General features: G+C 49.2%; 1 protein-coding gene across 11 annotated transcripts in view; it reads right to left on the bottom strand.

Annotated features, from left to right (window-relative positions):
- Positions 1–22,989, bottom strand: part of Asap1 (ArfGAP with SH3 domain, ankyrin repeat and PH domain 1) — a 269,949-nt gene that overhangs the window by 11,911 nt on the left and 235,049 nt on the right. For 7 of the 11 annotated variants that reach the window (XM_040730398.1, XM_040730399.1, XM_040730397.1 and 4 more), the window contains 3 exons: positions 21,323–21,551; positions 12,139–12,309; positions 1,387–1,456 (listed from right to left, as the gene is read on the bottom strand). In XM_040730398.1, coding sequence (XP_040586332.1) covers positions 1,387–1,456; positions 12,139–12,309; positions 21,323–21,551 — 470 coding nt within the window. The remainder of the gene's footprint in view (positions 1–1,386; positions 1,457–12,138; positions 12,310–21,322; positions 21,552–22,989) is intronic. The other 4 variants (XM_040730404.1, XM_040730403.1, XM_040730401.1 and 1 more) reach the window with 1 other exon arrangement.

Below are 22,989 nucleotides of genomic sequence, written 5' to 3' on the forward strand. Positions count from 1 at the left end.
TTGAAGAAAGGGGACTTGCATGTGACCCCCTTTCTGTCAGGCTCTTAGATGCCCTGCTCCCTCAGCTCTGGGGCAATCCAACCTCCCGCCCTGGGGAGTGAGGAATAGCCATGTTCAGAGGAAGCCACTAGGACGTGAGACAGTGAATAGGAGAGGACTCAGTTTCCATTCTTGATGGTCTCAGCAGGCACAGCTGCCCGTGACTGGTCAGTCACCCCTGCACACAGGTAAAGCTGAAGTCTAGAGGTTTGGGGAGCCCTTTCAGGAAGCTCCTGGGGGGCCAGTGCTTCTGGTGTGCTGGACGGTGAGCGTGGGGAGAACTCGATGAATGGTCAAATGGTTCCAGTTCAGAGCGACTGGATGCTGTCTGTGAACACTTGGTAAGCACTGTCTGTGTCACTCTGCCCTGTCACTCTGCAGATGACCGACTCCAGCAAAGGGATGAAGAGTAAGAACGAAGCCAGGTGAAGGTGAGAGAAAGCCACCTGACTGTCACACCATTTAACGGCTCCGAGATAGGGTCACGGTAATTGGGCGGATTTCACCAGGTTATAGAGACTAAAAATGACAGTTCTGAGAGAAATGAGATTTTATGTGTTTATTTTTATGGTTAATGTCAACTCAGGGGGCTGGAGAGATGACTCAGGGGTTAAGAGCACTGCCTGTTCTTCCAGAGGTCCTGAGTTCAATTCCCAGCAACCACATGGCAGCTCACAATCATCTATCATGAGATCTGATGCCCTCTTCTGGTGTGTGAATACATAATAAATAAAGAAGTCAAAAATTTGTTTATTTAAAAAAACTATCAACTCAGAGCAGAGCTAGCCTTCCCCACCGACAGCTGACTCTCTCTTCCCCCGGTGTGGCTCCCCGCTTCCTGACTGCACCTCTAGAGGAAAGAGAGGTCAGCTTTCTGTCCTCAGGAAAGTTCACAAAGTACCTACCTCAGTGCAGGGAGAGGAGAGAGGGACACTGCTTTTAGCTTAAAAACCAGCAAACAAACACAAAATAAGCAGACAAAAGGTCCTTCTCCCCTCAAACATGCGTTCACACACACCACTCTAAAAAAATCTCTCAGTTAATAGGTCAGGAATAGACCAGGCACAGTGGTGCATGCATTCACTCTCGGCATCAGGAAGGCAGAGGCAGGTGGATCTCTGTGAGTTTGAAGCCACTCTGGTTTGCATAGCAATGCCTGTTCCAGGCAAGAGCACCCCACTGGGTCTCAGCTGGGAGGTGTCCAGGAGAACTGAGCAAGGGTGCCCAATTTCTCTTGTCACGTGACTCCACTGAGTCGTGCTGGGAAGGCAGGCAAAGCCCAAGTATGTACGTCCGCCCATGGCGACCAGGAGCACAACAGGATAGGAAGGCAGGGCGGAGGCTCACCTTGCTTGCTGAGACAGCCCCTCAAACTTGTTTGCCGTCTTACTTGACGATGACGGGCCCACATCATTACCTACAGGAAAGACAAAAAGTTCTTTAGACATGGACGCGAGAGAGACCGGCAAACGGCCTGGCATCCCTCGGGTTCCAGAAAGTACCAGAAGGGCATGCGTTTCCTGTGCTACAACAAAACCAAGCAGTGTTCTGGACTCAAGTTTCTCCTGCTGGCCATGGACTACGTCAGGGTGAGCAGCCTGCCTCCCGGGAGGTTTCTAAGATCATGGGAACTTGTTGCTGTCCAGGGGCCGAGGCTCTGAAAAGTTAATAAAATGTCAGGTTCATCTCGAGGCTGGTTACCAGACAGGGACGACACAGTCAACCCACAAGTGGGGGCCCGCGTGTGGGTGGGTCTCCGACAACTCGCCATTATACCGTGTCCGCCTGCACAGTCAATAGCCACTCAGTATTACCACTGCTCAGCACCTACTGTGTGCAAGGCTTGCAGGCATGGCAGGAAGGACGAAAGCTCAGACTGTGTGGCCACTTTCCCAGAGTTTAGGACTTGCTCGGGGGACTAACATAAAGGACGAGTCAGTATCTGTGGGAGGAGACAGGGCCAGGCTGGGTGCTAGGAAAAGGAAGGAACGGGCTCCACAATCCCAGCTGGCGAGAGAGGATGTGGCACCTTGCAGAAGGAGAATTTCTGGTGGGGCGGTGCCCAAACAAGAAGCTCGGGAGGACGCATGCGTGCCTTGTGCGGAGGCAGAAGACGGGCAGAGCACACGTGGGGCCTTCTGCGACTGCTGTATGGTGGGTGAAGTGTGGGGCAGAGCCGGGCCTCTGCGTCCCTACAGGAACGAGGGGACATTTTCAAGGTCAATTTTGTGATGTGTATATTTCTCCTCTTGGTTAAGTATTGTGTACTGATCTGTTAAAACGTAATGCATAATTAAACACAGGCTATAGATACTTATAATGGTCAGAACTTATAGTTAGGTTTTCTAGATATAACAGATATATTTAAGATAGATAGACAGTCTTCAAACCTTCCATAGACCTTCAGAAAATGGCATTTAAAATGGTTTAGGGTTTTTCTTGACAATGAGAAATGTCTGCTCCTGGCACATCAATTACGTCTGAGAGGAAAATGGGCATTGAAGAAACTCATTATGGAGTTTACTTTCAACATGGCAAGATTAGCCATTTGGGCAAGAAACTGCTCTTGCCTGTACTGCTTGACTGTTGTTGTATAAACTGGATATGCAGGACCCACAGGAAAGTGACTGCTGAACTCAATCAGTCCTTCAGGGTTCCTGCTTCATGGAAGAGTTTACGAGACTTTCTGCAGGACACAGAAACATGACTGACAGACTGCTGATGCAGATGGACAGTTTGAAATTTCCTGCTTTGCTGAGAAATCTTCTGGACACATTGTGGCCTATGGGCTGAAGATGGATGCCCCAACATTACAGAGAAACTTCAGGTGACTGTCCAGGCAGCAAGATGTCTCTGTCAGTTCTAGGGTTTATATATTATCCTTCTGGGGTCTTTGATGGAGTTGAAGACAGTTATAATTATAGTTTTCTTAGTTTTGATAAAAGATAAGCTGCATATAAGACTTTAGACTCACACAGATAGGATAGATAATAAAATACTTTCTTTAAATCTTACTAAATATTAATGGACAAAATATTGTAACTATGTTCTTAATTGATAACTGTTCTATTAGATATAATTTGACTATGTTAAAGTTAAAACCTTTCTTTTTATTTAGACAGAAAAGAGGAGATGATGGGGAAGTTCTGTGTATATGTCAATAAAGCACTGTTGGCCAATAGGGAAGCAAGATAGGTGGGACTAGGAGTCAAGGAGGATTCTGGGAAACAGAAGCAGAGTCAGTCATGATGTAGCTGCCATAGGAATAAGAGGTCTGGACCCTTTTCTCTGGTAAGAGAAATACTTAGATTAACAATTATGAATTAAATACTTAAGTCAGAGATAGCCAGTAAGAAACAAGCAAATGGCCAACAGCTTCATAATTAATATAGCATCCTGTGTCCATTTGGGACTGACGCGGCTTGGAACCAGGCTGGCGGGAAGGCTTCTCTCTACAGGGACAAATGTGCGGGGCAGAGCCGGGCCTCTGCGTCCCTACAGGAATGAGGGGATGAGAAGCAACTTAACTATTTCCCACTCTGTGATGAGACTCATGACACAGCCCAGCACCTGACAAACGTGCTCTTTCCCGACAGCTGCACAGCATGAGAGACTAGCGTTTTCACGATCTCTAGAGATAAGGAAATAGAAGCTAAGTCTGTGAACTGCTGCGGGCTCCTCAGGTACGATGAAGCCTAGAACACTGTCCGCAGAGCTGGGTGCGCCACACAACCCTTAGGGTACCCGGATAGCAGCACAAATAACAGCATCTACCATTAACTGGGTACTTAATACAAGCTTGGTATTTGTCACGATTCTGTGGGTGATCACGTTCATGAGACATGACATAGTCACCTCTTCCAATCTACATAGGAAGAAAAGCAAAGGCCCCAGGGGAAACACAAGGCCAAGGGTCAGCACTGAGACGCACAGCAGGGCCCTCTCTAGAGTCTGTGCGCTGAACCCTCCACTCTCCTCCTGGTGCAGACTGAAACTATCCCATCAGGACAGGCTGGCGGAGCTGAAACTGCACACTTTGGGGAGAATGTTCTGTGATGCCAGGACAGAGAGACAAGAAGAAGCCAGCTATACCACCTTTGATAGCACCACCAACTTTCAAACGGACTGCTGCCTAATGGTGACGAGACACTCTTTAACCTTCCCCGTGTTCCCAGGAGCACACGGCTTACTGGGGACACTCCTGGCACCTCTCAGGGAACTCAGTGGCCATCTCCTTCAAGGCAATCATTTCTTCAGCACCCTCTTTCACGCTGAACCCACAGTCCTGGACACTAAGCCTCGTATTTCCACACTTTCTGCGAGCTGCAACAAGGTTGTTCTCATTAATTCCCTTTCTATGCAAAAGCTTTTCTCGACAAATGACTACTTAATGAAGTTATGCAGAGGGGAACTTGATAATCACCAAATAACTATTTAATGTAGTTATGCAGAAGGGAATTCGAAATCAGCAAGAGAAGGCCCCTGGCTCTCCTGTGGTGTCCTCCGCTACTGCACAGTGAGCATCAGGGGAGGCTGGCGGTGGCCCACACCTATAGGCCTGGAAGCCCAGAGTTCTCGTTTAATGTTCCTTTTTGGCCAAAGCGACTTGCTGTTCTCTAAAGAGAATGTTTGTAGGCCTCTGAGACTTTGCTTCTCCTGTTTCACCTGCAGGGCGTGTCTCCTCCCACACATGGGTCAATTCTTGCACATCTAAAGAACATCTATCTCCCTGACTAGTTTGATCCCCTGTCCCCCTCTGGGCGTGTCTCCTCCCACACATGGGTCAATTCTTGCACATCTAAAGAACATCTATCTCCCTGGCTGGTTTGATCCCCTGTCCCCCTCTGGGAAGAAATTAAGGGTACAGATTTGGGAGCCACACGAGTCCAGTGTTAGATTTCAGGTGGACCACGGGTCTGGACTGAGCCTGGAGGATGCTTCTTACTCTGCTCTCAGCCTGGTTCTCCTTGCCCACACAGTGGGAGTAACAACCGTGCCCACCACGGCAGACAGCACCGGAAGATAAGCTTTGGGCTGTGAGCAGAGGCCTGGTCTGCAGGCAGCATGACACAAATGGTAATTATTCTCCACACCCTTCTGATGAAGCGTGATGGGACTGTGCCGACAGAGTCAGTGAGCTGGTACCCAAGGCCAGTTACTCCTCCCACGCCTTTGTAACCCTACTGGAGTGGCATCTTGACTTGTCAGCGAACTTGTGGTGGTGGACACACCCTTTGGGCGTGGTTTCAGGTGCAGACTTGACCCATTATAAGGTAGAGGAGGGGCTGGTTTGAGCTCTCTAGGGTCATGGAGAATACTGGAAAGGCAGAGACTGCATCTTGTGGAGCAGGAAGACCGCGGTGGTTATTTACTCTTATCTATGTAAGTGCTTCCCTAATAAATACCTATTTATCATTTATTTTGGGTCTGGTGGACTCATTAAAACTCCTCCTTCCTCCTACCTCCCACACGGGGTCCTCCACAGAATGACCAATGACCCTTGCTGCAGACAGAGACCAGCAGGTCAACTAACTCAACTTCTCTGTCACCTGGACGGGAAGCCCTCGATGGTGGACTGATGAGAATCACGTGCTTCTCAGCTAGGCAAAGGCTGGCCAGTATGCAGGTAGGAGAAATGAGGCTTAGGAAAAAAATCCCAAAAGCAGTGCTAAAGAGAGGGGAGGCACAAAAACAGGGAGGCAGCTTACTCCTTCCCTCTCCCGCTACACAACTTGAATTTGCAGCTTGCACAAGTTCTGGGTATGCCAGGCAGAGGCAGTGAGAAGGCTGGGTCAGACGCTGCTGGGAGAAACCATGGTCAGCTCTCTGGCTTACTCACCACCCGCCTTAGGAGCCACGGGCTGAGATTCTGTGGAACCGCAGAGCATGAGGTAGGCCTGAGCAGCACGTGGGCTGCAGGAATCTTTCGGAACAGTGAACCAGGGGGTGGCTCGTGAGTTCAGAACAGAGCTCAAGTGCCACTTCTGAAGTTACCCATCTGTGATCTTACGCAAGTGATTTAACTTCTCTGCCTCAATTTCCTTGCCTGTGAACTGGGGGTGACGTCATCCTGTCTTACAGGATGAATGTGAAGGCTTGGTCCAAAAATTACTGAAAAAAAATGTGTTTTATATTTAAAAAGATTTCCAGGACAGAAACAACTCTGAGCCTTACACTTTTTTTTTTTGAGGCCTTTATATGGCAGGATGAAAAAAAAAAAGCACAGGGGTTTTAGGTGTCAGTGGCTAGAGGTGATTTCTGGAGGTCACTAAAGCAGGCTCTGTCCTTATTTCCTTATTACTTACAGGTGTTAAAATGCACATTGATTTGTTTTAAAGCAGGTTAGATGGAATGCAGCTCCCAAGGCCATGGGGTTCCCTCGTTTGCCCACGAGCCCTCGGCTTTGCCATCTCAAGACTGCCTGGGAAGCCTCAAGAGACAGATGGCTGAATTCAACCCCGAGCGTGCGGGACTTGAGCATGTGGTGCCCAGGCTATTCTGGGCACTGTGGACACTGTCGCTCTGGCAGGAAAAAGGCCTGGGAGGGTTCTTCTTGCCTGGACAAGGCTGGACCCACACAGCAGAATGTGTTGCTACAGGGGAGGGGAAGGTGTTAGATTGTGTTCCCTCTGCCAAGAGGAGAGCTTTCCCCCCGAGTCTCAAGCCAAGAGACAAACACGGCGAGGAGGGACAGCCTGGGGGTCACTCTCTGCCCTTTTCCATCCCTTGGAACACAAGGCAGTGTGTGGACAGGGTCAGGCTCTCAGTCACACTGACTCCCTAGGACCAGCTGTGAGAGTCAGGGCAAGTTCTTAACCTTTCTAGTCTGGAATCCTTAGAGCCCGGGACACAGCATGTTCCGTCCCGGAGACCGTGGGCAAGACTGACCTACGCTACTGAATGCGAACAGCAACTTGGACAGAACACCTGCCAGGAAGCTGGCGAGCCTGGCGCGCAGGGTTCCGAGGGGCTCACTCTATTCCACTCATCTTCCAGTGCCAAACTCAAGCTCTGTCTCCCCTCAAACCGCCTTCTTCCTCCTCGAAGGCCAGTGTGGAGGACTGGGAAGTCTCACAATCTACACAGAAGTTGGCACAAACATCAGTGAAGGCGGGGCCTTCAGCCACAGCCATCTACAAATGAGCCGACTGCCAGAGGTTCCGAATCCAGGGACACGACAGGAAGGAACACTGAGCAGTGAATGCTTCAGAGGGTGACAGGCATCCAGGTGTGGTGGCACATGCCTGTAATCCCAGCATCGGGAGGAAGCGACTACAACATTCCTGGTTCAGGCTAGCCTGTGTTATATGGGGAGACACTATTTCAAAACAAACCCTAGAAAGAATCAGTCAAAACCCAAGAACCTTGTCCCTGAAGACTGTAGCAATAACAATAGACAAACCAAATCAAAGGAAAGGGAAAAGGCAGCCACACCACAGTCAAGTCACAGGCCTGTGAGGCTGCAGGCTCCGTGGCTGGCTGAGCAGCATACTCTCTAATGACTAAAAGGGACAAGAGCCAGGACAGAGGCGGACCTGGTGGGGGTGGGGGAGGGCCTTACTGTGAATGCATTCTGGGTGCGGAACAGATACGAATCGTTGATACCAAGGAGCAGGCTCGGAGCAATCACCGAATGGCCACCCACAGGTACCAAATCCAGCTGGGACAATGGCTCAACCTGCCAAGTGCTCGCCAGGCAAGAATAAGGATGAGTTTGATCCCTAGAGCCCATATAAAAACTGGGGGTGATGCTGTGCTAGTAACCAGAGTGCTGGGGGAGAGGGAGAGAGGAGAAGAGCAGGAGACAGGGAAAGGGTTTGTTATCAACCAGCTTAGTCTACTTGGTAAGTTTCAGGACACACACACACACACACACACATACACACACACACACACACACACACACACACACACACACACACACACACACACACACACACACACACACACACGAGGATCCTAGAGAAGTGAAGGAACATTGGCAGTCATCAGAAATGGAGAGAGGCTGGAGCAGATTCTTTCTCTAGACCCCCTAGGAGAGAACATGGCTTCTTTCTTATGGATGTTAGTCTTACAGCCTCTAGAACAGTGGTTCTCAACCTTCCTAATGCTGAGACCCTTTAATATATAGGTCCTTATGTTATGGTGACCCCCAATCATAAAATTATTTTTGTTGTTACTTCATAACTGTAATTTTGCTACTGTTATGAATCGCAATGCAAATATCTGATATGCAACCCCTGTGAAAAGGTCATTTGGTCCCAAGGGGTTATGAACCATAGGTTGGAAATCACTGTTCTAGAACCAAGAGAATAGGTTTTGGTTGTCTAAGAGTCCAAGTTTGTGGCACAGGTTACATTAGCCAAGGACACATAGCATCATGTCACACACGTGGGCATCTAGGGACTGACCATCCAGCAAAACACCAGGCTGAGCTGCACACAGTAGGCAACATTTGCTGAGTACTTTCTATGTCACATAACCTTCGTGAGAATTCCACACATAATGCAGGAACAGCACTAGTCCTTATTTTATTGTCAGAGAAACTGAGGTGATAAACAACGAACAGATGCGTGTTAAAGGCCACATGGGGCTGCCGTGGAATGTGGACTATTAAGACGTGTTGCATTCATTTATGCTGAGGAGTATTTAATGATGCAAAGATGTACTGCATTCTTTTATGTTGCATTTGTTTAGCTCTGTAAAGCTGTGTTGCTTTGCCTGCCTAAAACACATGATTGGTCTAATAAAGAGCTGAATGGCCAATAGCTAGGCAGGGAGAAAGGATAGGCAGGCTGGCAGGCAGAGAGAAGAAACAGGAGTAGAAATCTGGGAAGAGGATCGAGGAGCAAGAAAAGAAGGAGGACATCAGGGGCAGCCACCCAGCTACACAGCAAGCCATGCAGTAAGAAATACAGAAAGGTATATAGAAAAGAAGAAGGTAAAAGCCCAGAGGCAAAAAAAAAAAAAAAAGTAGAGAGGATAATTTAGGTTAAGAAAAGCTGGCTAGAAATGAGGTAAGGTAAGGCCAGGCATTTATAAGAAAGAATAAGTCTCTGTGTGTTTATTTGGGAGCTGGGTGGCGGGACCCCCAAAGAGTAAAAGAGTCAAAGAGTATTAAAGCAACAGCTACATGTGGTGGCTCAAACCTATACTGAGATGAGGCTGAGGCAGGACTGCCACGGGTTCAAAGTCAGCCTAAAGTACAGAGACTGACTTTGTTTAAAAAAAAAAAAAAGAATATGGCACCACGGCTTACCTTAGGGACTCTACAGGAGGTACAAGCATTGGGACAACTCCCCAACCAGAGGCAAACAAAGTGTGGTCTTCGAATGTAGCTAAGTACAAGGGAAACCATTTCAGACATTAAGAGTATATCATGGCCGAGGCCCGCTGCAGGGTAGAAGCGGGGGACATGTGGACAGGGCTCTGCTGCACCTAGGAAGACATACAGTCGTGCTCCAGGGTAGATGGTGGGCGGCTGCTACTCAGATTTCCTCAGCATGGGCTCAGGGGAGAAGGGAGGTCCAGGGGAAGGCTCGGGCAGCTGCAGCACCAGGGAGATGCCGGGTAGAGGCTAGCCTGCATTGGCTGCTGACCAGCCTGGCCCTGGCCTTTGCCTTGTGGAACACAGCATCAGCAGGAGGCAGGGGACAGGGTCACCAAGCAGTGAACACTCAGTGGAGTACACACACCAGCAGGGCAGGTCTCCCTGAGATCATGGTCTAGCTGTGCACTCGCAGTGTTGACAATGCTACTAACCTGTGTCTGCACAAGAATCTGTCTCCTGCACGTGGACACCCGTCACCCACAGACCCTGAATCAACACTCCGGGCTGTCTGAGCACCCACCACAGTCCTGTCACAGGGAGCAGAGCCATTTTTGCTGAGGGTACACTGTGATTTCTGTCCCTTAGGGCTGGCTGAGACCCTGCCTATGAAGGTACCAATGTTCCCCGTTTGTTGGCAGGCAGTAACTTTCGTTTTTCTTCTTTTGGTTTCTTAAGACAGGGTTTCTCTGTGTAAGCCCTGGCTGTACTGAAACTCCCTAACTCAGAGATCCACCCGCCCCTAGCCCTCCAAGCCCTGGGACGTACGCCACCACACTTGGCTGACAGTAACTTTTATGACATGGTAACAACTGAGTTTCTTTGGGAAAAGGCCTGAACTCCACCAGCACTGAAGACAGAAAGAAAAGCTAGATGCTAGATAACACTCAGGTGGGGAAACAGAGTCAGTGAACTGCTTTGAGTGTTAAGGATCATATGTGCCTACATGCCTTAAACCATCTTCCCTTGAGCATTTCTGATTCAGGCCGACCCATCTCCAGTGTGTCCTCTGAGCTGACTTCTTCATGTAGTTTCACACCCAATTCCCGGCATTTCCATGGTTTGGCCGCCACATGCACCTTGATACGAAGGTGACTGCACTCTGTATATTCCTCTCTCTGGGCTCCTCACAGCACCGTGAGCTCCACCACAGCACAGGGACTCAAGCAACAGAAACAGGAGGTATCCTGGGTAGGTCTGCTGAGTCAGATGAGTGGGTGCAACACACACACACAGACACAGACACAGACACACACACACACACACACACACACACCCCATACGGTATTTGGGACAAGACTGTGACAGTCTTAAAGTGCATATTCTGGCTTTTTCTTCAAAACAAACATAACCAAAACACAAACTAAACAAAAACAAAACAAAAATCAGAACAATTCGGGTAGGCTTTTGACAAATCCTTTAAGATCAAGAAGTTGAATTACTCATCACGTGCTAAACAGTTTATAAAAAGGCAGGGGAAAAAGTCACAATGGACTCCTCGGGCGGGAAGAGGTAAGACACAGTGTGCTCATTTGGCAGAGTTCATTTGTGTGGGACAGGACTTTGCTGGGTTACTGGATGATGGGGACCCACGTGCCACAGGCAGTATAGCAGGCAAGATGTTGCTATTCTGTTAGTAGTGCTTTGTGTTGTGTTGTAGACAAGTCCTTGTGGCTGCTGGATCAGCTGACTGAACTCACTCACTCTGGGTAAGACTACTCATTTTCTAGGAATCCCTGAATATAACCCAGGCTGTGCCATGAAGAATGTCATATAGGTGAGAACAGGACAGAATGCTTCTCTCATTCTAATCGGGTAGACGAAACATGCAAAGAACTTAGCTCTGGAAGCATCCTGGAAGAAAACAGATGCCGAGACCAATGGGACAGACCGCCAGGAGGATGCGGGCTACAGCACATGGGGAGACTAGGAGGTAAAGGGCAGGGTGTAGAGCGGAGACCCTCCTGCAGGGGCCCCAGTGCTTTACAGAAAGCACCAGAAGGAAGTCGTTAAAGGTGTGAAGAAGGATGTCTAGGATAGGATTTCCCATATATAAGAAAACTATCCTGGTTATCACAGAGGAGTGGATGCTTTTCTTTTCCTCTTCTTATTCTGGTCCTGGGATTGAACCCAGGCCTTGTGCACGGGAGACAAGCACTCCAGTTAGATGGAGACACATCCCTAACTGTAGCCCATTATATGGTGTTGTTCTGAGTTCTGTGAGACTCTTAAGTCCAACCTCAAACAGCTGCTATCTCACTGAGATTCAGGGTATGCTCAGTTCCTATTAGGGTTATATTTGGCTCTCCACATCTGTGGGTGAATAATATTTGGGAAGAAACTGTAAGTAATGAATATGGACCTGTCTTTTTTTTTTAAACCTCACATTTACACTGTATTAGATATGCTGTCTAGAGAGGATTTTAAAATAGATGTGCTCAGGGTATTCAAACACTACACCACACTGTATAAGGACTGGGGTACCTGCAGATTCGGATGTCTTGGGAGTACGTGTTCCAGAACCAGCTCCCTGATGGCATCAGAGGACGCTGTATTTATTACTATAGTTTCTAGCGGCCCCAAACATTTCTCAAAATGTTTCCTGGCCTTAGGAGGCAGGTATAATCGCATTCACGCATGTTTAAGTCCTCAGACAGGGTGTGTGTGTGTGGTTGGACCGTTTTCCTAACATGCAAACTGTCCAGTGCCAAGCGGAGCCCCCCCAACTATCGGCTCTGGGCAGCTTTGACCCTGACTTTGGGAAAACTTACCCCAAGGAATTGCGCCTTTGTTTAGGGGCCCATGAGGTAGTGGGCTGGGAGGGTCAGACAGGGTTCTCTTGTGTCCGGGTGGTGGGGGAGGAGGCCTCTTCTTGGACAGGGTGGAGCTGCCACCAGAGGTCTGCGTGCTGAGAGGGAGTGTAGAAGGTGGGCCGCTTGGACCTAGGAAGGAAATTGAACGGGGGCAGGAGGGTTAATCCCAGTCTCACAGACACAGAACAAGTACGTCATTACTCATCAGAATGTGGCAGGACATGGCGCTCCGTCAGCCCGCTGACTCGCAAACGGCTGGTTAGTGGGATGTTTGGCCCTAGCCAGGCCATCTGTGTCACATCCTCTCCTCCCGAGGCTCAGCCGGCGCTGTGGGATGAGTGTGAGAGCCAGAGACGGCGGGTGAGCATGGGTGTGAGAGCCAGAGGGAAACTTTTCTGGATATAGCAGGGAAACCGCACATAGGAACTCACAGCCACTGAGGTAGCCCTCGTAAGACCCGGGCAAGCTCAAGCCAGATAAGAGAGGGTGGAGACAGGGTGGGCACCACGTCTGGCCCTGGAGAAAGAGCTATTGGTGGTCGATAGCCGCTGGGATAGTCTCTTTTTCGAGGGTGTGATCCATGGTGGGCTGTGACCGCCATTCAGTGAAGGCCATGCATCCGAGAATAAATGTGTAGCACAAATTGTTCTTCGTGGGTTCAGAAATAAGGGGTGGTGGGGGGGCGCAGAAAGGTAAATGGACAGGGAAGGGGAGAAACGAGAGAGGAGTGAGCATGCTCCAAATGCATTGTGAGAAGTTCCTAGACAACTAAAGAAGAGAGATGACGCAAAAAGAATCCAGGCGATAAGTAGATAGCGGGCAAGAAATGAAAACAAAGGAAGACCCCAGCCAAGCCAAGCATGGCGGTACAAGCCCATGGTGGGAGTGTAAAAGGGGGGTGGGACCAAGGAGTCTAAGGGTCACAAGTTCTGCCGGAAATGTGATGAGGACTCATTTGAAAGACCAAGGCAAAGCAAAAACGCAGCAGGGGTCACCCACGCTGGGCCCTCCGTCAGACGCAGTGGTCAAAAGAAAGCCCGAAGTAACTCACTGGGGACCCCAAACTCTACTGTCACCAGATCGAGAGAGGGACAGCAGGGTGCTGTGACCCCAACAGTCAGCGGCCCACAGGCTGAGGTGTCAGAGTGTTCAGCTAGCAGGGTGGAGTTTCAATTCCACCACAGCTTGTCTTCTATTCAGGAAACAAGTTTTCCTCAAATAACGAAGGGCCTAAGGTGACCTAGGAAGAACTCGGAAACCTCCATTTGTTCTAACTCCAAACTGCTCTGGAAACCCAAGCCCTGTGTTGGGGGCGCATCACACACATCCTGGAGGGGAGGGTGCACGCCGGGCACCGCGCTGGGCACCTGCCTGGAACCTCCTCAGGGCACACTGCCATGGGCCCGCGGTAGCCGCATCCACAGACAATGCCTCTGTGAACATTCAGGGAGAAAGAGTAAAGCGAAAGGATGGGGGGGGGGGGAGGGAACGCTGAGGACCCTGCCACACCCAACACTTAGTCAGGAGATACTTGGTGACCCGGAAAGGCTCCAAAGGAGTTTTCATAGTCTGTATTAAAAGAAAATCTTAATTACTGCTGGCCTGCTTCTAGGGTAAACTTACGACAGTTCGAATTATTGATTAACGGTTAGTAATAACATGGATTAAGCCATCCATCCTCAAAGACAGCTTAATTGCGGCAGTAAACACTGTGTCTCAGTAGGGAGCAGTGTGCATTACGAGTAACTCAGTTAGAACGGACTCTGTTTAGCTGGCGTGACGTACAACAGGAGACGGTTCAGTGCTGCTGGACTCTCGGGTGCAGGGCAGCATCTTCTGCATGGCTCTCGAGAAAAATCACAGTGCTCAGGATGAGAAAATGGAAATAAATGCAAAGTAGATAACAGACGATGGTGAGTTTCTCTTGTAACCCCATCTTTACCGCCATCTAGGGGCACTCTGATGAAGTGCATCTTACGAAGGGTCCAGCACCAAATACTGCAGCAATGCTATGTGTATGTGATTTCAGGGGCGATCGTGTGCAAGAGTCACCCAGTCACAGCCAGACAGGCAGAATCCAGACCCCAAAATCTAGGGACTTGGCCAGAGAAGACAAGAAGCTACGACAACAGGCCTGTCTGTATAGGACCCTCAGACAGAGTGGGATCCCCCTCTACCTCCTGCCCCCATCTTAAAAAAACACACACAGTATTTTTACCACTTCTTAGAGACTCTCTTATGATGTGTTTGGCGCCCTCCTTTGAAAGGGGGATTCAGATGTAACCTTATCCAGAGTTTCTCTTCACTATATCCCCCTCTGGAGTGAATGCTGCTAACGCTGGACTTGAGTAAGGCTCCCGGGGACTAGAACATCCCCTGCTTTGCACCACAGCAACTGCCCTCTCCCCTCCCCACCTGCGGGCTTCCACACGGGAGACGGCTGCTTGTCCGTCTCCCAGGGCCGCTGCCTGGCCCAGTCTGGACACTCAATGCGCGCCGTGCAAACAGTTCCCGGTGCAAGCCACCGGGGTGGTTTTCCAGTGTGTTGAGCATTTGGGTTTCAATAAAGTGGAAAAGCCAGGGCTTCTGCTCGAAGACCAACTGAAAGTGAAACTTCCAAATCCCACAGGAAGTGCCTTGAGAACTGACCTTGACACTTTTGGAAAGGCTTGTCTCAGAGCTGTAATTTACATATTGTAGCATGCCTCACGGAAGAGAAAATGACTGTGAAGTTTTATCTAAGTAACGCTGGTGATATGGATACAAGTTCTAGACCAGGCTGGCCTCGAACTCACAGAGATCGCCTGCCTCTGCCTCCCGAGTGCTGGGATTAAAGGTGTGCGCCGCCACCACCTGGATACAAGTTCTATAATTTCCCCATGGCTTTCCTTTTGCTTTTATTCAATAACGTTGTCTATGCTCACTGGGCACATAACATTGATTTGAAACACATACACGTTGTGGAATGGTTCAACTAGCCAATTAACATTCGTCGCCTTGTAGACTTATTGCTGTGAGAACACTCAGCATCTACTACTCTCTCAGTAATTTTCAAGACTACAATCCATTATTATTTGCTATAATAACACGCCCTGCAAACAGATCTCTTAAATTTATGTGGCTGATCCTCCTACATAGCTAATTCAATGTCTATATATATCACACACACACATATATATGTACTTACGTAGCTAATTCAATGTGTGTGTATGTATGTATGTATGTATGTATGTATGTATGTATAGTATGGTGCTTTAAGGACTGGCAAGTGTGTGTCAATCACCGTAACAAGCAGTACACAGATAAAGGCAAGCACTGTGTAATTACACAGAGGACATCGGAAGGAAAGAGCTGTCAGAGTGACGTGTTTTTCTGTTTGTACAGAGAACAGCCTTAGCTTTTTTATCTGCCCTTCAGTCTCTGATACTGATGAAGGTAGCAGGTTCAAGGGGCTTAGGGTTGGTTCTGTAACAGTTATGCACACACAGCACCACCACCACCCCTCGCCATGCAAGAGGTTCCCCTTTTCCCTTTTCCGTACCCTATAAGTCAGGCTGACTTGGCCAGCCCAAGGTGCTGTGAGCTGTTTACAAAAGAAATTTGGCACATCACAGCCTCCGTTCTGGATGCCTGTAAGGTCTGCCTAGTTTGGGTGTGTAATGTTTCCATTTATTTCCAAGATTTTTTTTTTAAATAAGGCTTTAACGATAGTTAAAATAATAACAAAAAGGGATGTGGGAAAATCTATAAAGGCCACAACAACAATAAATCCCAGGCTAAATACAAATCCAATGTGATTTAAAGGCAAAGCCCAGGAGCTGTTATAGCAAGCTATTCGAAGGGCTATCCCAGGAGACACAAGCCCCAGTGGATGAGTGACCAAGTGCTCAGCGTGCGAGCCCTGTTCTGAAAATGCTCTCCAGGTTTGTGTGAGTCGGCCAGTGGTGCCCCTTGCCGTGGCAAGCCCGGGCAGCGAGCCTCTTTCCACACTGGTCTCTGACTTTACCGCCGACCTCTGAGAAGGGTGTGCTGTGCACGAGATGCCTCCACGGCTGTATTTGTCAACCGTTGTCAACTTAGAACTGTTGTCAACGCTTTTTACAGGTGCCTTCAGCAAGGGAACGGTCACTGCCCTAGGACACGTGGTCTAGTTGTGTGTGTGCCTACTCCTTACTTTAGCTATCTATTTTGGGGGCACACTTTCACTGGTTCCTTCTGCTGCTTATACTAGCCCCTGACACAGACAAACACCCTTCTTTTGTGCTGTGCTAACACGACCTCTACACAGTGCCTGTCCTACAGGAGTTTTAAGTGAGGCAGGATGAAACGGAAAGCCTGTCCCTCAAAGCAGTGAGCTTAGCTCTCCTCCTCTATCGCCCCCTACTGACCCAACGGTGCACTTCTTGCTTGCTTTCTTACTGCTCCGTGAGCTCACAAAGGCCTTCTTTGCTCTCTCCGGTATTCCTGAAGTAGTTGCTGAACGAGCTCCCTCTGGTGGAACTGCGCAAGACTCATCACCTGTCACTTTACTGTGTGTGCTCTAAGCCATGACTCAGCAAGGCAACTGCCAAATCCTTACTTCTGGATGAAGAGCCCGAAACCCAGCAGGGTCAACTAAATATAGGATGAGAGACACAGGGCTGGAGTGGCCTTTAAGGAGAAGGAATCCTGGGGTATGGGTGGGCAGAGGAAAGGGAGCTTCCTGGAGAGGGAAGGAAGTCTAAAAGGCTTTCCAGGATCTGTGGCTACCCAAGTCGCTGTGGCCTGGCCCGACACAGATGGCATCATCTGGCTGTTTTCAATTCTCAAACTATGCTTTGATTAATGGAGGTGTTTAGTCTTGCCACCTAAACTGAGGCAGGGTAGCACCAGGCCACCACCAGCAGTGCTCACAGTACTACGTGTGACGCCTTTTGTACAAGCTGCTGCTGTAGCGGACTGAGGCTAGAGTCTGTATGCGTAGGATGTCTCCATCGCGGCACGTATGCGTGAGATTCAGGGTTAGTATTCTCAAGAGTGTACACGCTATCCAGAATGGTAACAACTCTGGATTCTAGCCCTAGTCGTCCCTGTTTCTAAAAGGTTAAAAAAAAAAAAAAACTAGTTCTTAAACAGACTACTGCTCATTAAGGTCAGATTTATCATTCCTTAATAATAAAGTTTACTTCAGTTAAGAAGCAAGTATGTGTCGGGTCTTGGTATGTTCCATGCTAATCTAGTCAATGGATGACTTCACTCTGGCTCAGTTCCCTGAAGACTTCCTTCTTTTTTCTTTTTCTTTTCTTTGGTTTTTCGAGACAGGGTTTCTCTGTGTAGCCCTGGCTGTCCCAGAACTCTCTCTGTAGACCAGGCTGGCCTCAAACTCACAGAGATCCCCTTGCCTCTGCCTCCCGAGTGCTGGGATTTTAAAGGCGTGCGCCACCAACGCCCATCTGAAGAGCTGAAGACTCCTTTCTTAAAAGAGGCAGTGGCAGACAGGTACCAAAGCCAGGCAGAGGGCTAACCCGAGGGATGACATGGTGACAGGTGTCGTGCCTAGTGTTTCCTACAGCTCTCAATTAATCTCTACCACAATCTTATGAGAAGCAACGACTCCAAGGGGGGTGTAAATTTATGCCAGTGACACACAGAAGGCAGGAAGATGAGCAATGGCAGACAGCTATCGTAAACTATCGTAAAATAGTTAAGTTAGTCAACCAAATGTAAGCAAGCACACTGTCCTGCAAATAGGAGTTCTGTGGGATGGGCTGTGCGGCTCTGCTGCTCCCCTAACAGGAATGTCCCAGCAGCCCTAACAGGAACGTCCCAGCAGCCCTAACAGGAATGTCTTGGGGCAGCGCATATTTCACATGTTCCAGAATGATTTCTCTGTACATGGTGTCAACGGATTCCGAGGACTACTCCATGACAGACGATTTCACTTGACAGGGAAAGAGCATCTGAGGTGACAAGCCACAGGCCCATTTAACTCTCCTACTTCAGCACTGTGTGATCTGAGGGGGATTCCTTAACTTTTCCAGGGCTCAGTTTCTTTGTAACTGGGATACAGACAGTGTTAGTCCTTCAGGATACTCTTAGCTTTAAAGAAATCAAAGTTCTATGTTAGAATTTAAATGTACATATGAGACACTTGGAAGTGTTTGAACAGTGCTGGCTGCCGATCAGGAGAATCATCCACACACACTAGGCTGCTGAATTCTGAGGCTCACTGAGGTGCTCCTCAGGACTGGCTGCTGGTAACTGACCTCAAACTGTCAGGGTTCTAAGGAGGCAGCTGGGCTCAGAGGAATTCTTCCCTTGCTGACTTTTGCACTCCCCTGTATTTGTGGAGATTTTTGTCAGAGGTATCTGTTCTGTCACAGGAAGCCATTATCCTGAGGCCCCTAAATTCACGTCTGTGTAGCTTCTGCTATAGTCAAGGACCAGGTCTTTCCTTGCTGTGGAGAGAAAGCAACCCCAGTCCCAAGGACTGATTCAAGACAGCTTTGTTCTCACGCAGACGGCTCTGCTGGTTAGCAGGCTGCATCGAAAAGAACGCAGGGACCACGACACACAAATATCTCCGCAGAGGGTTTCGGGGGCCTTTCAACAGTGGGCTCTGAGAATCCCCGTCTAAATACTCCACGCTTTCCAGACGTGAGAGCACGCGAGGCCAGCTGGCTAAGGGCAGCTATGGCTCGGTGCCTGCTAACTGTCATTAGAGACTGCCTGTCTGTGTCAGCATCTGACAGTCCAATGCTCTGAATTCCATCAGTGCGCAGGGCAAGTTCCAATTTTAAGCGTGGCCTTTATTTGTAAAGGGGAGGGGTAGGTGGTCTACCCTCAGTCAACCATGGTCGCTAAGGCCACATCTCTAAGTCCCTTTCAGCAGCTGAACCACTAAATAAACGCAGGCTTTGTTTTCTGGGTCTCTGGTAGAGTTGGTTAGAATTTATTCAGCGCAGGCCAGTGATGCCTGGCGCTCAGCCAGGGAGTGTACTTTAATGGTTTGCTGCCTCCCGGCGAGATAACGTTACACAGGGAGGCTGCAGGGGCAGGGGAGGGGTGTGCTGGTCCTTAGATTCCCTTGTCGGGGAAGGCTTTCTGAACAGGTGCAGGCTCTGCCTGTCAAGCCAGGCCACTGCGGAACCAGGGCCCATGAAACCCTTCGGAGTCCATTCATCTGTGTCCTCATCAGGTCTAGAGGCTTCTCCCTGTCATCTTGTTAGAAGTCTGATTTGCTGGGAAACACGGTTTTGCTGAGGGGAAGCTGGCACAGGGCTCACACAGTGTGGATTTATAGCTTAATATGTCAGTGGTCTTTAAGAGTGTGTTCTGGGAGACTGTGCAGAACGGTAAACACTCAGCTTCCATGAGCTTTCCTCTTAAGGCTACTCGTTGTCTTTGATGAGAACTGCCCATGCCAAAGCCTTATTGTAATGGTCCCTATTATTTTGTGACCTACAAGGCCATTTGGGGTCTCTCTAAGAACACAGCTCCCATTTAGAACACGATTTCAATGGAGAATAAGCTGTGGAAAAACAGTTTTGAATAAAGCTCACACTTGCCAGAAAACAGCACCAGTGTGACTCACACAGGCCTGTCGCTGTGTGCCAAGAGGCGCTGGACCTCGGGGCTAACCTGGGCTGGGCGCACTGGGCTTCTCTGGAGGCTACAGCTTGGAGACCCTCTCAGCTGCAGCCCTGGGTGTAACAAGCCCCGATGCTACCGTTTCTGCACTTTCTATTCTGACTGGAGAAGGGCAAAGGGTGAGTGTTCTGTGGTGTTAGAGCAGGAACCATCTCCACTGGCCTGAGAAGCAAGGCCGGGGAAGGTACTTGACACCGTGCAGAGTAACAGTAGCCTAGGTTAGTCCCCAACTTTCCCGGGGAAAACAACCTCATCCAGGGCACAAGACTGTAGGTTTTGTTCATACAGGATCTGGCTTAGGATCCCGGGTAGATGAGAACCTCAGGCGGTCAGTCACTCAGCATCTGAGAGCTCTGATCCCTCACTGCTATGTACCAATAGCTGTAGTACCCACCTGATTTGGAGTCCTTGGGATGATTAAAGCGTGGCTACTCATGAGGCAAATGCTTCATAAACACTACCTACTTCTATGACAACCCCCACCCCGCTTGGGAGTCAGGGTCTCATGAAACCCAGGTTGTCCTCAAACTTGTTATGAAGTCAATAATGATCAAGAACTTCTGGTCATTTAATTGATGTGCCAGCCAATTGAGGGCCATTACAGTTATGGATGTTCCTATGGTGATGCTGCTATTTTTTAAAATCAGTGATGTCACTCATTTGAATAGGAATCCTATTAATTGGATGGAGGTCCCCAAATGACAGAAGGATTAGAAAGGAGACTAATGGTGGGTATTTTATTTCATATTTTAGAGTGGGAAGTAACAGATATAAGGAAAGGGAAATGAATATTGAAGTCATTAAAAGAATATAAATAATTAGATTAAGAAGCATCAAGGTAGCTGGGCGGTGGTGGTGCCCACCTTTAATCTGTGAGGCAGAGGCAAGCCTTCTTATGAGTTTGAGGTCAGCCTGGTCTACAGAGTTAGTTCTAGGACAGCCAAGGCTATACAAAGAAACCCTGTCTCAAAAAACAAAAGAAAACCAATCAACCAAACAGACAGAAAGCATGGAGGTTGGGTTATATGGAAGATTAGTATTATTCAGTCGCTACTGTGCCATTTTATGAAATGCTGAGGATCAAACCCAGGGCCTCATGTACAAAAGACAAGCCTTTTACCAACTGAACTTCCTTAGTCCAGACAGCCACATGTTTAACAGAGGCGCCTCAGCACAGAGAAAAGTAGCCTTTCAAAGTACCAAGCGTTATTCCTGCTACGGAGGGCTCAGGTCATTTGACACCCAGATCGAGGCTCAACCACTTACTGGCTGTGTGACACTGAAAAGCCATTCGCCACTTTTCATCTGCGTTCCTCATTCTGTAGATGGGCACAAAAATCACTCAGCGCACAGGAGCTTAACGCAAGACACCAGGAGCACACCAAGAACCCCCATGACACTCCCGGTGCCTGAGAAACGACACCGTCTCAATTTTGAGCCGTCCCTGACAGTGCCACTTGAAGCGGACTAGCAGCTGTGAGGTCAAACCCACAAGCATCCCTCAAGCCCATACCTTTCCCGGCATTCCTCGGTGGCAAAGGCGGAGCCTCGGAGGTGGGTGATGTGGGCGAGTCGGTGCTGGTGGAGACGAAGATCTGGTTGGTGAAGGCTCCGTAGGAGAGCCGCTGCTTGTCCCGTGGAGTGCTGAACCCTGGCAGTGCCAGCTTGTCCTGCGGCGAGATGCTGGAGGAATGGCAGAAGCTCTGGGGTCTGGGTGACCGCTCCTTTTTGATGGGGCTTGGCTAGTACAGGAAACAGAGGAGATGAGACTCAAGGACTGCCCTTGAGGTGTCCAGAAGACCCCCGCAGAGTGGGTGCAGGGGTCGCCTGGTTCCTGTGGCTCTCTGTGTGTTAGGCCGGCCACCACCACAGCTTCCCGGCTGTGATTCCGTGAAGGAAGACTTAGACTTCCTACGTCCTCATCACTAACAGTACTACTACTGAGTGAGGGTCAGGGATCAACAGGGCATTCCAAAGTGACAGGTGAGGTCACAGTTACATTTAGCCTTCAACAAACACCTCTCGCAAAGGACGTGCCTGCCTCATTTGAATAACATTTCCATTAACCTATATTCCATAACCTATATTCCATAGCCATAGCCACATTCTTGGGCTACCAACCATTTCCAATCGCCTACGTGGTGTTGCATTCACTGTGGTGGCCCCAGCACCATCCAAACCTGCATCCCCATGGAGACCTAAGACAGTCACTCATTCCTAACGAGGAGATCATTGCTCCCACTGCAGCAGAACAGCCCTGGTTCCTGTCTCCCCAGAGTCACTGCATAGGCTGGGGCGAGGGCTGTAGGAAACCAGTCCTCCTAAAACCTTCGGTGGTTTCTGTCTGCTTGGGCTCTGCAAGGCGTCTCCTCCCCTTCCTCTGCATGAGTTGACCTATCCTCCCTGCTTCCTTGATGGTGGTCAGGGCTTACTACAGCTGACGATCCGGGTCTCACCACAACAGGCACACTGTCGCCCGAACGGAGAGTCCTTACTTCCTGCCTTGCACACAGGAGGTGCCTGGCACACATCTCGTGATACACACGGCTGAACATTCAGAGGTAGTTCCCCACCACCTACGGGAGTCACAGGGACCTGGGCTTTAATCCCAGAGACAGTCTCTGTCAGCTAGGAGGGTTCAGAGAAGATGCCAAGTTGCCTTTGTGTGTAAGTCTGCTCTGGGAACAGTAACCACACCCCTGTAAGTTTCAGAAAGACAGTCTGAGTTGACAGAATAATATTTAGCTCAACTTAGACCACATGTAAATCCTTTGTAAATGACAATTACAAGTATTTACTAGTTAGTTGTTTACATGGCTAATTCTACAATTTGACTAGGCTACGAAGTTCCAGTTAAACATCAGCGTAGACACAGCTTTTAAAGGTGATTACGGTAAATCAGTAGGATTTGGATGCCCCCCCAAATGTCAGTGGGCTTCATTTAATCAGCTGAAGAGCTTAAGAAAAAGCGGCCACAGGTCCCCAAAGAGCGAGGAATTTGGCTTCCAGACCCCCTTCAGCCTCAACTCTGCCACATCACCTGCTGCTGGGACTTGCAGCCTGCTGGCTGGCCGGCCCCTCAAATGCATGAGCTACTTCCTTCAAATGCCTGCCTCCTTGATCTTTCCATGGGTTCTACGGTCCAGCTGTGAAGTGGCAACCAACAGGGCCCAAAACTGT

Source organism: Mesocricetus auratus, unplaced genomic scaffold (genome assembly GCF_017639785.1).
Source record: "Mesocricetus auratus isolate SY011 unplaced genomic scaffold, BCM_Maur_2.0 Super-Scaffold_100023, whole genome shotgun sequence".
Classification (NCBI taxonomy): domain Eukaryota; kingdom Metazoa; phylum Chordata; class Mammalia; order Rodentia; family Cricetidae; genus Mesocricetus; species Mesocricetus auratus.